The 13995-nt window shown below is 39.3% G+C and overlaps 2 protein-coding genes across 2 annotated transcripts in view; one reads left to right on the top strand and one right to left on the bottom strand.

Annotated features, from left to right (window-relative positions):
• nhsl2 (NHS-like 2) overlaps nucleotides 1-13995 on the top strand; it is a 121833-nt gene that overhangs the window by 25665 nt on the left and 82173 nt on the right. The gene's annotated exons all lie outside the window — the stretch shown is intronic.
• Nucleotides 5278-7542, bottom strand: LOC106914693 (E3 ubiquitin-protein ligase TRIM21-like). The gene is made up of 2 exons (XM_014981660.2): nucleotides 7069-7542; nucleotides 5278-6660 (listed from the first exon to the last, which is right to left on the bottom strand). Exons 1-2 carry the CDS (start codon nucleotides 7315-7317, stop codon nucleotides 5278-5280), a joined length of 1632 nt encoding a protein of 543 aa, XP_014837146.2. The 5' UTR covers nucleotides 7318-7542.

Below are 13995 nucleotides of genomic sequence, written 5' to 3' on the forward strand. Positions count from 1 at the left end.
TTCTCATTGTAGCTTAAATTAAATTTCTCAACAAGAAAGTATTTTATCCAATAGAAAAGACCAGAAACATTTTATTTTTGTACGTTACTGTCATGTTTTTCAGAACCTAACAAAATAACTTTTTGCCTGATTTTAAACAATTTTTCACACTCCTTGAAATTTGTCCTAATTTTGTCACAAAGCTTAATAATAATAATAAATGGATTAGTCTTTTAAACCCACTAGGTTAACCAAAGTATCTTACGATTGGTGAAATACGGTAAAACATATGAGACACAAGGAATGTAACAAGATAAAAGAAGAAGAAATAGTAGAATAAAGTGAGAAAATAAAAATATGTCGCTCTGCTGAGTATTAACAAACCATGTTGAACTTATTTGTTCAACCGCAAATCCCAAAAAGTCAATGGGAGAGAGAGAGAAAGAGAGAGAGAGAGAGAGAGAGAGAGAGAGATACCTAGTGACCAGAAGAGGGCAGCACAAACTTTATCACTCATTTAAAATGCTTTAAATGACAGAATTAATTAAATCCAGGATGAGTAGATTAGAGTTCAAATCGGTTTTGCTGTCTTTAATTAGAAAACACTTCAAAGAGTCTTTTACTTCCATTGTTCCTGCTTTCCTCTCATCACATCCTTTTTTCCCTCCTTTTCCACTGTATACCCATTAAGAATAAAATAAAATAAAATAATGTAACAGAGAAACATGAATTCAATGTATGTATGTTAAAAAAAAAGGTACATTCCTCCAGTACTTTATTATGTCTGTATTTATTCTAAATCATTGCTACTATAAAGTTAAAGGATGTACTTAAAAGCCATAGAACAGTTGAAGGTAAATTTTACAAAGTACTTTAGCAGAACCTGAGCGGATCAGAGAACATGTGGGCGTTTTTATAGTGCAGCTGGAGATTTTAGCAGAGCTTGTGATTAGATCGACTCAGGAAGTGGAGCGTTAGCTACAGGAAATGAGCTTTTGATGTGCGGCCCAGTCACTGTCCAGTTCGCCCATCGCTGTTTCGCTTCAGAGAGGAAAAGAAATGGAAGGTGTTGCTTACAGCTTTTCTTAAAAATTACTTTTGCGCCCTCCGTCTCAGACTGAATGAGCAAAAGATAAAAAGTGCTCAAAAATGCCTTCATATTTGTGATCAAATAACAGAAGAAAGAGTTGAGAAGCTGACAGATATACATTTTTTACAAACAAAAGACGCACGGCAATGATCAGAATGTCACTTCAGGAATATTTTAGGAAACAAGCAGATTATCATTTTAGTGCCATCTCTCTGAGGATTCAGGCTTTTTTCACTCCCAACTTGATCAAGAGGTCAAACCTGTTTCTGTCCACCAGGAGGCATTAGAGCGTAAATGTTACTTCAGACTAGACACAATTTATTCCTCTTCTGCCATCACAAATTGTGCACATATATATATTATGTTTGTTAAACGGCGGACGCAGGTGGAGTTCCTGTCTTTGCGTGGGACACTTATTTAATGACATGACTGATTTCAGATCCAGAGGTATTTCTTGCTCTGTACTGGGAGATTCGTGTACATTAATGTGTAGAAAAAACATGCACACCTTTGTTTTGGACAGAACAGATGCAAAATCTCGTTCACAGTAGCCAATAACTGTTAATTTAAGATCTATTTTTCATCACAGTTGAAGAAGCACATCATTCCAGCTGTCAAGTCTGGTGGAGGATCTGTGATGATGTGGGCTCCTTTCTTTGTTTTCTGAATGCATTCAGAGACTTTGAAATCGATAAATTATGAGGAGATTTTTCATAAAAATCTGCTGGAGTTTATTGGAGAATAAGGTCTGGGTCAGGTACAGAGGTACGGTCCAACTTGTGATCACTCACAGGAGAATAGAATTGGGAAAAGATGCCTGAACCAAGTATTGCCAATATTCCCAATGATGATTTTTTAAATTTTTTTAAAAGAAGCAATATTGTGTTAAACCAATTTTTTGAGCTTTACATCATGTTATAATGTTCTTCCCTCATCAAAAAACATATGTGGAGTGTTGCCTTGATTCTTTCATGCATGTTTGAGAAACCCTTTAATCTCCATGGCAACCATTCAGCCATTCAGAATGCCTGGGTGGGCCTAGCCCCGCCTTCAAGGTGCAGCTCCTCCTCAGAACTGCTGCTTCCAGGCCTTGGAGCTTCTGCCTTGCGGCGTTCCACGTAATTTTCCGTGTTCCTTGTCTTCCATCTCTTGTCATCATGTGATCAATAGTAAGTGGGGTTCCACAGGTTCCACAGTTCGGCTCCCTTCACTTTCAGTGAGTCTGTAGCTGTTTTACTGCCTCAAATTACACATCTTGCGCCAGACTTCATCAAAACCTTTATTTCTCACAGTGAATGGGATGAATGCTGGACCGCCCGCTGATTGCCTCGTGTGCGTCTGAAGAGGGCGCAGTATGAAGGCATCCTCACTGAGCGCATCAGTCACACATTTTCCCCCATTCGAGCTGATAAATCTGCCAAACACACCCCGGCTGAGGCTCTGCCTGCAGCTCCCGCCTGCAGGAAATGACTCGATGATCGAGTTGTTGAATGTGACACCAGGCTGACGGGTCTAACTGTGGCATTCCACGTTGCTCCAGCTGTATTATTTCTGAAGCGAACCTTTTTAAGGTCCTTGTGTTTTCCGAGCGACTTCAGAGAACCCGAGGAGACGAATCGATGGAGACATACGAGGAGTCGGTCTCCTCCTTCCTCCTTTCCACTCCTTCTAGGGATTACAGTGAGGCTGCTCTCCCTGGCTTCATTATCCACTGAGGGATGGAGCTTTGGAACGCTCAGAGTCAGGGTTATGTGTGTGTAATAAAAAAAAAGAAGAAAAAATTCCTGTAGTGTAAGTGTGTGTGAGACTGAGATAATTTACTGCGTGTGTGTGTGTGTGTATGTGTGTGTGTGTTTAGATGGAGTTTTCTTGCATATTTGTGTGTGTGTTCATCCTCCGGGCAGCTAAAGTGTTTACAAGGAGGATGAGATAATGAAGATGCAGGGAGTTGGCTGCAGCTTATTGGGAGCGGGGGGAATTATGAGGGGCTCCCAGCAGGAGAGGAAACTATGAGGGGAAATAAAATTCCAAAATAGAATCAAATAAAAGACACGATTTTTAAGCTCAGAGTGTGACAGTGAGTTTGGAAAATGATGGGAGGGGAAAAAAAGAGACGAAAACCAGGAGCAGTTAAACTGAGCGGATAATAAAACTAATAAAGTGGCGTGAAGAGAGAAGAAAGTAAAAACCACTTAATAATAAATGAAGAAAATGTGTTATTATGTGCAAGAGAAAACAAATAACAGATTTGTTTCATGCAGATGAGCCAAGCAAAAGTGAAACAGAGTCTGCTTTATAGCAGTGTGACAAACTTCGGACCCATGCAGCGCCGGTCTGTCCCCCTGCAGTGCATTCGTTTATCAGCTGAGGTCACTGGTGAATCGACTCCAACCAGAACAGAGTAAACAGACTCATGATTCACACAAACGTCCTTTTATAGTCCTGTCCGCCTGCGGTGCAGCTGTCGCTTCATGTGTGTGTTGTTTGTTTTCCGTTACTTTTTAAAGCGTTTTGAGTTTCTACCGGGTTGAAATTCAGCGGCTCTGTTTTGAAACTTTACTATTGTTGAGGTTCGTATTTGTCCTTTTGATTGATTTTACGCAGTTTCCTCTCCTGCCATCTGTACTTTAAATGAAGCTTAAAATGCGTCCGAACATAAAAAAATAAGTGAGTCACACAAAATCTTACACATTTTTTTTGGTCAAAAATTCCTTAACATTGATGAAAACTTTCTAGTACCACTGGCAGATTGTTTCACTTATAACAAGACATTGCTCCAATATTACGAGTGAAATAATCTGCTGGCTTTTTCATCAATAGTGACTTAAAACAAGCTCCTATTTCTTTCAAGCTAGTTTTGTCTTATTTCAAGTGTACTGAGAACTGGACCAAAAATAACAATAATATATATATATTTTTTCCATAAACACATAACGCCTATGAGTGCATCTGGTTACTGTAATTATTTAGGGAATCAGCTGAATAACCCTCTTGCTGCCACCATGTCAAGCAGTGACTCATTCTTCGGTGCAGATTAGCTCCAGTGCTGTCAAATTGCATGTGGTGCATCTATAATTGTAAAATTTCATGTCTTGACACATATTCTTAAATAAATTTAGGTCTGGATGTTGCCTTGACACATGAATTCACTTTGATCTTGTAGCTCTTTCTGTATTTTTAGGGTCATTTTCTTGCTGGAAGTTTTTTTTCCCCCTCCCTGTGTTATCAAGTATTTAGTTTCATTCATCTCCCCACCAACTTTGATCAATAATAATAAATTTTCCCTCGGTGATTTAAAAGCATAGAAAGTGTTGAATCAATCTGAAATAGTCTGTTATAGAAACAGAAGTTCTCCAAGGAAGTCCCTCAGTGGGTAATTTTGCCTCCAGTTAAGGTGGATTTGAAATTGCAAGCACATGCTAACGTTAGCGCTGTTAGTGGCTAGCAGTTATCCAGTCACTATCTCATCTGTCATTTTCTCACTTTTGTTCTTTATCCAAATATATAATTTTGTGACAGCAAAGGTTTTAGACTGGTAGAGGCTTCTTTAATGTTATTTATTTGTCAGGGAGCCTACACAAGTAGTTTTTAACAGAAAAATTTGTCAACATAACAAGCTAACAGTTCATTAGTTAGCTAACAAGACTTGTGTCTTCATATTTAATACAGGAGCAATTCTGAAGCACTCACATTAATATTCAGGGACTTTTAATAACAGCTTAGACCTTTTAAATCTTGTATAACAGAAACTAGATGATGCTTTGTGATACAGACTTCACTTTGATGAGAAATAGTGTCATTTTAGTGCAAAATGATTCTTGTGCACTGTGATGTTGTTACACCCTGACTGGTAATTCATGGAATAAAATAAAGAGAATAGATTAAATTCATCACACTTAGAAAATTGGGTCTCAGAAATGTCTTTACTTTTAATTCAGAGCTCCAAATGTGAGAACCTGTTGCCAGAACACATCACATGAAGTAACAATTCACCTTAATAGGAATCAGCACAGACTGACTAGTTACACGGTTCATTAAGGATATTCAATTTCTGTCTGATATTGTTTTAAATGTGCAATCTAAAAATCTTTAAGACCAAGTGTATTCAAATCAGACTAAAATCACATTCCGTATTTAGACAGAATCTGGAAAGTTGAGACAAGAACAAATGTAGAACATAGCAAAATAACTCCATGATTCAATTACAGCTACTGTCCTATTTTAAGTGAGGCAGAGCTCCTTGAACCATGACCTGGATTAAAGAACGGATAAAGTCTCTCAGTGAAGATGCAGTCAGTGAAAGAAAAGATGAGTTCTGCGATGCCGACGTCGTAAAATGAGACTAAACCCTCTTCATAGTCCACAAACAGTCCGATTCTCTGAGGACGGTGGGTGAGACTGAGAGGGATTTCATGGCTGGCTCTTGCTTTGTACTCATTCTCCTTCCTTAGACTCAGTATCCAGTGGCCGCTCTCCTGACTGTTTGTGATTTTTTTCTTCCTATTGATCGACTCGTAGACCACTCCTAAATCGTATTTCATCATGTCCGTCACCTGAACCTCAAAGTAGAACCTCCCGAAACCGAAACTCTGTTGTGCCACGACTCCCCCACCTGGATTAAACCTCTTTGGCAAATCCGGAACAGATTTCTTAAAATCACCCAGACGGACTTGTTTGCTGTCGTCAGATACGATGAGCCATGGATCTGCTGTTTGTGGATCCAAAGTTAAATTTACCTTGAACTTCTGCACCCTCTTCAGCTCTGCCTCCTTCAGCTTAGCCTTTTCTTTCTTGAAAGTAGCCTGCAACTGATCCACAGCTTCCACCACTGCTTTCCTTACCATCTCTTCATATAGAGGGATTTGGACACTGACGTCCGACCAGTCCTTCATGGCTGGGATGTTATTGATGGATGAAAAACTTCTCAAAACATGAGCGTGATCGGCAGACGATGAGAGCACTTGAACATCGGCGCTACTCTGCATCAGTACCTTCACTTCCTGCCCCAGCTCTGCGATAAGTCTTTCAGTTAGCCTCTCTGCTTTGACTTGCCTTATTTCAATATTCTTGAGAAGTTCATCCAAACCAGTTTGAAGATTTTGCTTCAGATCTGTGAAGACCTGAAGACCGACTGCCGCCTTACCGTCTGCAGCTTCTTGGTTCAGCCTTGATGTGTGCCTGAGGTCCTGCATCTTTCCTCGTCTCTCTTGAATCATCCGGTTTAACGTTTCCTCTGTCCCTCTTAGCACAGATCTCTTTTGTTCAGCCTCCTCACTCAGAGGAAGGTAGTCGTGCTCCTTGTGATCTAGGAGTGTGCATAGCATGCAGGTGAATGTCTGGTCTGTCCTACAGAACAGCTCCAGCGGCTTGTTGTGGTATGAGCACATCCTGGCCTCTAGGTTCTCCACCGGGTCAAGCAGCTGGTGCTTCTTCAGGCCTTTTGTCATCAAGTGAGGCTTAAGGTGTGTTTCGCAGTAAGATGCAAGACATACCAGGCAGGACTTGACTGCCTTCAGTTTCAGTCCCGTGCATTCGTCGCAGGATATGTCTCCCAAAGTGGCAACCTTTTGTTGCAACTGAGTGCTATTGACATTGACATCAACGGCACAGGTGAGGCCGCTAGTGATATTGGTGGCAGCCAAGCTTATGTTGCTGTTGCTACTGTTGCCTGTCCCACTGTTGCTACTAGAGGTGTTGCTCTCGTTGACGCTGCTGGATCTGCCGAGGGTGTTGCTAGGTTTGCTGTGAAAATTGCTTTCGCTGTTGGTGTTGGTGTAGCGTATTCTGGGTTTAGGTGTTGGAATGCTGTCGTTGCTACTGTTGTCACTGCAAGCGTTCCTTCTGAGGAGGTCGCTGCTGATATTGCCGTTGGATCTGCGGAGGATGTTGTTAAGTTCGCTGACGATATTGCTTTCACTGATAATGTTGCTACTGCTGTGCGCCCGAGTGTTGCTCGTATAAGGGCTGCTGTCGGTCTCGCTTTTGTTGATGCTGCAGAGCTCCTTTGCTTTGGACTTTTTGAGGCAAGCTGCCATCTTAGAGAGGTCTTGATTGGGTTGAAGCTGAGGACGTTTATCAAATTCCTCTTTGCATATTGGACACCGACAGTGGACACTATGATCCCATTCTCTTGGGATACACGTTTTGCACAAGTTGTCGCCACAAGGCAGCGTTACAGGAGAAGTAAAGATGTTCTTGCAAATTTGGCACCGAAGCTGGTCCTCAGGTGGCAGACCGCTGGCGGCCATGTTGGCTCACTGGCAACAAATCAGAGGGACATGTACTTAATGAACTATTTGTCTAAAAGCTATTAACCACAAAATAATTTAGTCAGTGAATTTCTCATCTTTTTTCCCTGATTTTAAAAATGAAAACTAACTAACTAATCAGTAGATCAGTACAAGATATCACATCAGCCCCGTCGGTATCCATTAATCGGCTACATTGATAAACAGTTTATTAGCACTTCTTGCAGCTTGTAGCTCATTAAATATTTCACTTGTACACAGCCCTGAATGTGTGGCTGTATAGGCACTCGTTGCAGAGAAATACATTGACATTTGGTCTTATTGCTAACAGCAGCTATTGAGCAAATCAATTAGCAATCCCAGGAAAATGGAATATAACATTAGGCACTTTCCTGTTTCATTCTTGGCATTCTGAAAATCTCTCTCATTTAAAACCTTCTGATGAAGTAAATGCCACTGTAACAGAACCTCTAGTTGTTCACTTGTTTTAGCTCAATACTACAGTTAGTTTGGTAATCGATTTGTTATATCAACATAATTCCCATATTTCTGAGTACTGCTAAAGGCAGCAACACAACAGGATGCTACAGTACAACAATAGTCTGAAACACATTTAACTGTTGCTTTGCTTTTATTATAAGGTAATACTTTTTGTATTGAATTCAACAGGATTGAGTTTCATCTCAATATAGAGCGCTGGAAAAAAAATCAAGAGATCACTTAAAATCATCAGTTTCTCTGATTTTACTTTTTATGTTTGAGTAAAATGAACTTTGTTCTTTTATTCTATGAACTACTGACAACATGTCTGTGAAATTCCAAACAGAAATTTAGTATTTATTTGCAGAAAATGAGAACCGGTCAAAAAAACAAAAACGATTCAGTGCTTTCAGACCTCAGACAATGTTCATTTAGAAACACCAAAACTAATGTTTTAACTCAGGAAGAGTTCAGAAGTCAGTATTTGGTGGAATAATCAGGATCTTAATTTTTTTCCAGAGGCTTCTCGTTTACCTTGACATCGGAATACCAAATAATCCAGTCGCGCACTGCAAGGATATCAGGTTTTTTGTTTGTGAGAGACTCACCTGTGTGCTGCAGAGGGAACCTTTAATGAAGTCTTCAGTGAGTTTTTGGGTCTTTCTGACAGTTTTCCTTCTTATTTTTCTTCAGTCTGCAATGTCGTGCAAAGTTCAAACCTGATGGCAAATGGAAAGTCACCTGCTCTCCTGTGATTTCCTTATTGTTTTATTGTGACAGTTATTGACATTCGATAACCAACAACTGGTGACATGTTGCTGCCCGCTCACTGTTACACAGTTAGTCATTACGTGCTGCCAGTGTTTACTGCTTCAGAATAGTTTGATGAAACCTATAACTGTACCATTGCCCCATGATGGATAATAAAAAAATATATAGCATTCAATAAAGAAACAAACAAACAAAAAAACATGGTTGTAATCAGTTTTATGTTGTCTTTTCAGTCTGGTCAGAAGTGCAATCAGGATGGAGCAAGCATGAACTGGTAACTCAGTGTTGCCCAGGGAGCGATGTCTGTAGAAACCATTGTTCTCTTAAAGCATGAGGGCCTTCAGTGGGGGGCTCCCAGTGATGGTGAACTCATCCCAGTACAGCTCTAAATAATTTAAGTTTTAATTTCAGTTTTACATCAGTTCAGCTATAAGGCGCACACAGGAGGACTTTAACAACATATGTGCTGCTGAGTGAGGAACAACCAAAGCTTTCTGTGAAATAAGTCCAGGGCTGACATGATAAGGAAATATTCCAGGATTTACATTTACTGAGCGATCACTGTCCTCTGGCGTCTGGGTGTCATTTATGTTTGTCTTCTATTATTGCTGAACTGGTCTTGCCGTATATGTTCGTTCCTTTGGATTTAGTTTATTCTTGTAGAATAAAATTAACAAAATATTTACTTTTTTTTTTACTTCTTTGCAGATACACAGGAAAAAAATAATTGTGTGATGCACTCCACTCACAGTCCTTTGCTTGCGTGCCAGTTTCAGCCTACAATTACAAATTTTAACAATTTTTAACTATTTCGTCAATATTGTGTGAGTCACAAATTTGGAGCTAGCTAGGATATGTTAGCAGCTAGTTAGCGATAGCATCAACTGCCTCAAGTCTCAACATGTTTGCCACAAGAAAAATAAACTGCATAAAATATTCAATATTAAATAGTCCCTACCCCACAAAGTTTAAGACCTGTGATTCAAATATTTAAGGCCAACTTAATTTTTTTTTAATGAGGTCTTCATTTTAGACAATTTCAGACTTTTCAAGATGTTTTAAGGATGCACAAGACACCATGCTCCAAATTAAGCTATATGAATTTTACAGCTAAAAAAATCACAGCAGAAATCTAAAACAATTAAAAAATCTTCCTTAGTGCTACTTATTCACAAAGTGATCTGATGGACTCATGTTATTGTGAGAAATCTCAGCAGAGGTAACAACTGAACTGCCAACACATTCTCTTTGTAGCCTTTTCTTTCAGTTTTCTGCATAATTAATGTGGATGAAACATTAAGGAAAATACTTGCCAGGAGAAGGTAATTTTCATGATGCTAAAGAGGTTTTGATGTCTTTTTTTATTTCGCATTAGAACACAAAGCTTTCCTGCTATCACTTGAAGCTCAGTTTGCAATGAGTATAAATAATTTAAATGCTTTTTTTTAGTGGGTAGTGGATATTTGTTTTTTCCCCCATGTGTAATTCCTCTGGTAGTTTGGTCTTCATGGGTTTTGTGTCACACTGAGCTTTATTTGTGGTTGTGTGAAGCCTCTGCTAGTCTTGTGATTGTGCTGACTGCAGGGTTAGCTTCTGATAAAAGTAACACGCTGAGCTTATAATTACACTGTCATGTATAGCATACTGGTTTCCCAAGACGCCCCTATCCTCTCTTTATTTTTTTTTTATTTTTTAGGGGGGTTTAGGGAGTTCTGTAAAGTATTTTGTATTTAAGTGTAGATTTGTGTCTCATCACGGCGCTTCGGAGCCTCTAAAAGGGCTCAGAGCCAATTTCACAGGTTAAGGATTTGTTTCATCCCTCACCCAACTCGTTTTTAAACCAATAGAAACCTCCACCAAGGCAGAAAATAGTTCTCCGACTTGTGGTAACGTTTATCTGTGAGAAACCACTACGCTTACGCACACAAACAGATGTGATCATTTCTCTCTATTCCCATCAGCTTAGACATTTTCTGGACCAAGACAACAGCTCAGTTGGGGCTCATCAATTCCCGACTTTGTCGTTATTTTTCAGCCCTGATTTTTCTGAGCCTGCTTGTAGTTTACTATGTCAGTAGTGGTTCAAACTCTATTTTAAACATGTGTGCCATGGGGTTTAATTGATTTATAGCTGTGCATTTTTGCAAATTCTTGAAGTGACAGATGCAGAGAAATAATGGAAATTTATCGGTTTTGTTGGCTATTAATTGTCTTAGATTCTAAGGCAAGGGGATGCTTTGTTACCATAGCTACCAGGATAGATAGATAGCTAGCTATCTTACCAGTTAGCTAAGATAGTTAGTTATGTCAGCTAACTGAGATAGCAGTTAGCTATCTCTGTTAGATATAGCTAACTATCTCTAACTGAGAAAGTTAGTTAGCTATCATAGCTATCTTAGTTAGCTAAGATAATTAGCGAGCTAAATAGATAGTAAGATCTTGCGTGATCTTACTAAGCTAACTAACTATCCTACCAATTAGAATAGTTAGCTATCCTAGCTAACTGGTAGGATAATTAGATAACTAGCTAACTAAGTTAACTAGTCGGGTTAGCTTGGCAGCTAGCTAGCCAATTGGGTTAGCTATTTAGTGTGACATCAAAACAGTGATTTTCCTATGAAGGAAAATCACTGTTTTCCTTCATAGGAAAACAGTGTGACTGTTCCTATGAAGTAGGAAAACAGTCCCAAGTTTTCCTGCTTCATAGGTCACTGCAATGCATCATTAAACACCTATTTTTTTAGCTATCTTGTGGATATTTAATCTTCTCTGGTATAAAAACTTCCATATCTAGACTCTTCAAACCTGAACTAAGTTACTCTACACTCGACACAGAACATTTGAGACCAAATATTTGCGAGTTGCTCTTCAGCCCTGTCCTGAGAGCTACAATCCTAGTCTTACATTAATACACACAAACAAAATTAATAACACTTATCGTACATTAGCAGGACATTTTAGTATAGAAATTCTGAAACAACATGAACATTTGAACTCTGTTCCCCCAATAATCTATTCTGCATGAGCTGTTTTTCCCCCTCTCTTTCAGCTTCCAGGGTCCAGTTTAGCACATGTTGTCCCTGGTTGCTTGCCACCGTGCGTCCAGCGGTATTGGGTTATCTGCTCTCCGGGGATTCAGCTGATTTTCTCTGGTCCGGAGGAATGTATGAGAACAGAGCCGGGTTGGCAAAGTGAGCAGCAGATCAAACCAAACTCCAAGTGCCTAAAGAGTTTGAGACTGAGACGTAGCAGGTTCTCAGCCGGAATGCTAATATTAAACAGGATATTAATATTTAGTGCATACACCACAAACCCCCTCTGAGATCTTTAATGTGTGGAGAGATTAAATGATCAGGGATAACCTGAGAGGAACAATCAGTGCACAGTCTTTCCTGAATATATTTATGTACTTCACTTATTAAAGGTAGTGAGCTTGTATTCATGTATTCTTAGGAAAATATTTATTCAGTCGTAAACAAAAAAACCGCTGAGCTCTTGGACGTTTTTCCTAAGAGCTGACAGAGGATGTGAGGATTTGGGAATATTTTCATTTGGAAAACAGGTTTATTCAATTTCTGTGTTTTAGTCACAGTTAAAAGTCTCGCCTCACCAGTGAAACCAGGAAAAGTGTAAATACAGAATGAAGACTTCAACCAGACCCTTTCCACTGCTAAAATGCACATTTTAAAATATATCTTTTGCAAAATAAATGAAAAACTTTCTATTTAGGAAGTAAAAACAATGGAAGTAGACATAAAATTAACATTTCTACATGGAAAACTGATTTGTTTTGTAATGAAGTGTCCTAATTTGTAGCTGTACACACACTCTTTCTCTCAAAATGTCCCTGTTTGGACTCTGAGTGTCTTCGTGTTTCCTGTTTGGACCACAGCTGTTGGGACGATCGGGTCATGCCAAATGCGATGCGTTTTCCCACGCCGTGTCACCAGCCAGCTCCGGCAGCTGTAGAGCATCTGATCATAATGACATCATGTTGTTACAGGACGGCTCCTCCGGGCCAAGGCTTCGCCGGGCCCGGCAACGCTGAGGCAGTTTGTTGTTCTTTTAAACTGTCGTCCATAAAAACAGTTCGCTTGACGTTTTGCTCCAACATAACGCTGGTTTTGAAGCTTCTACCGCCGATAAACTAATTACTTTTCTGTTTATTATGGAGGAGCTTTTAGGACTTGGGGTAAAACGTAAAACACAGACTATCTTATCTGATTCAGAAGGTAATTTAGTACCTGAATTTTCTGGGAATAAAGATTACTGACTTCAGGTTTGTGACTGTAGCATGACAATGTGTGTAAGAATTATCTGTATGTAAAATTACTTCCAGTCTTTGTGCAAACTCTTCTATGAGACGAAACGTACTCTGTTTCTACACCTTCATTCATTTCTAGATTCCCGTTTTTTTTTTTTTTTTTTCATGCCTGTCCAGTTAAAATGTTAGACTTTGCTCTGTGGAAATGTCTCGGGTTTAAATAGTAAGTGGTACAGTACTCGATATGAAGTATTCATGCGGTACACTTTTCTTTTGCGTACTGCGTGACGCTGCCACAGATTTGGCCTCGAAGCATCTTGGAACAAATTTAGGCGGTTTCCTGATTTATTTACGTTGTTGTTTGGCCTTGGGGGGGGAGCTAAATGTTTAAACACCAGCTAACAACGCTGATTATTATTTGATTAAGAGGCTGCAGGGGGAGACAGCGGGATGCAAATGAAATTAAACAGCATAATAAAGCAGAACTAAACACCAAAACACTCATGAGCCATAATCTCCCCCTCGGCACAATAAGACAGAGCCACAGACCAAAATGGGATTTTTTTGTATTGTAGTAATTCTTTATGCTGGAGCATAAATGTGAAATTGTACAGCGATTTTTACTGTCTAAGGTTAAAAAAAATGGTGGTGCCATTGTTTAAAAACAGAGTTTGAGTCGATTTTTAAAGATACAGTGACTCTGAAAAGACTCTTGAAAAATACCAGGTATTCTTCCTAAAAAGTTAAATCACTTCCAAAATTTTTACGCTTTTCACATGCCGTTTAACCTTTAATATTCAACTTAAAAACAAACAAAACTATTAGCGGGAAAAACCAAAAATAAAAAATAAAACAGTCTGGTTCTACAAGTTTGCTTACCCTTAAATTAATACTTTATTGCACCTTCCTTTAATTTGACTCCAGAGGGGTGTGCTGTGGTGGCACAGGGGTTAAGCACAACCCACATATGGAGGCCTTAGTTCTCGACGCAGCTGTCACAGGTTCGATTCCCGGCCTTGGCAACCTTTACTGCATGTCCTTCTCATTACCCAATTAACTATCAAATAAAAAAGGCCACTAGAGCCAAAAAATAAAATAATAATAATTTGACTCCAGCTTTCCCTCTGTTGTCCGTTCATTCCAGACTTTGACTTGACATTATT

The sequence above is a fragment of the Poecilia mexicana genome, unplaced genomic scaffold, assembly GCF_051168715.1.
Source record: "Poecilia mexicana isolate PSO_F unplaced genomic scaffold, ASM5116871v1 scaffold_18, whole genome shotgun sequence".
NCBI classification, from domain to species: Eukaryota; Metazoa; Chordata; class Actinopteri; order Cyprinodontiformes; family Poeciliidae; genus Poecilia; species Poecilia mexicana.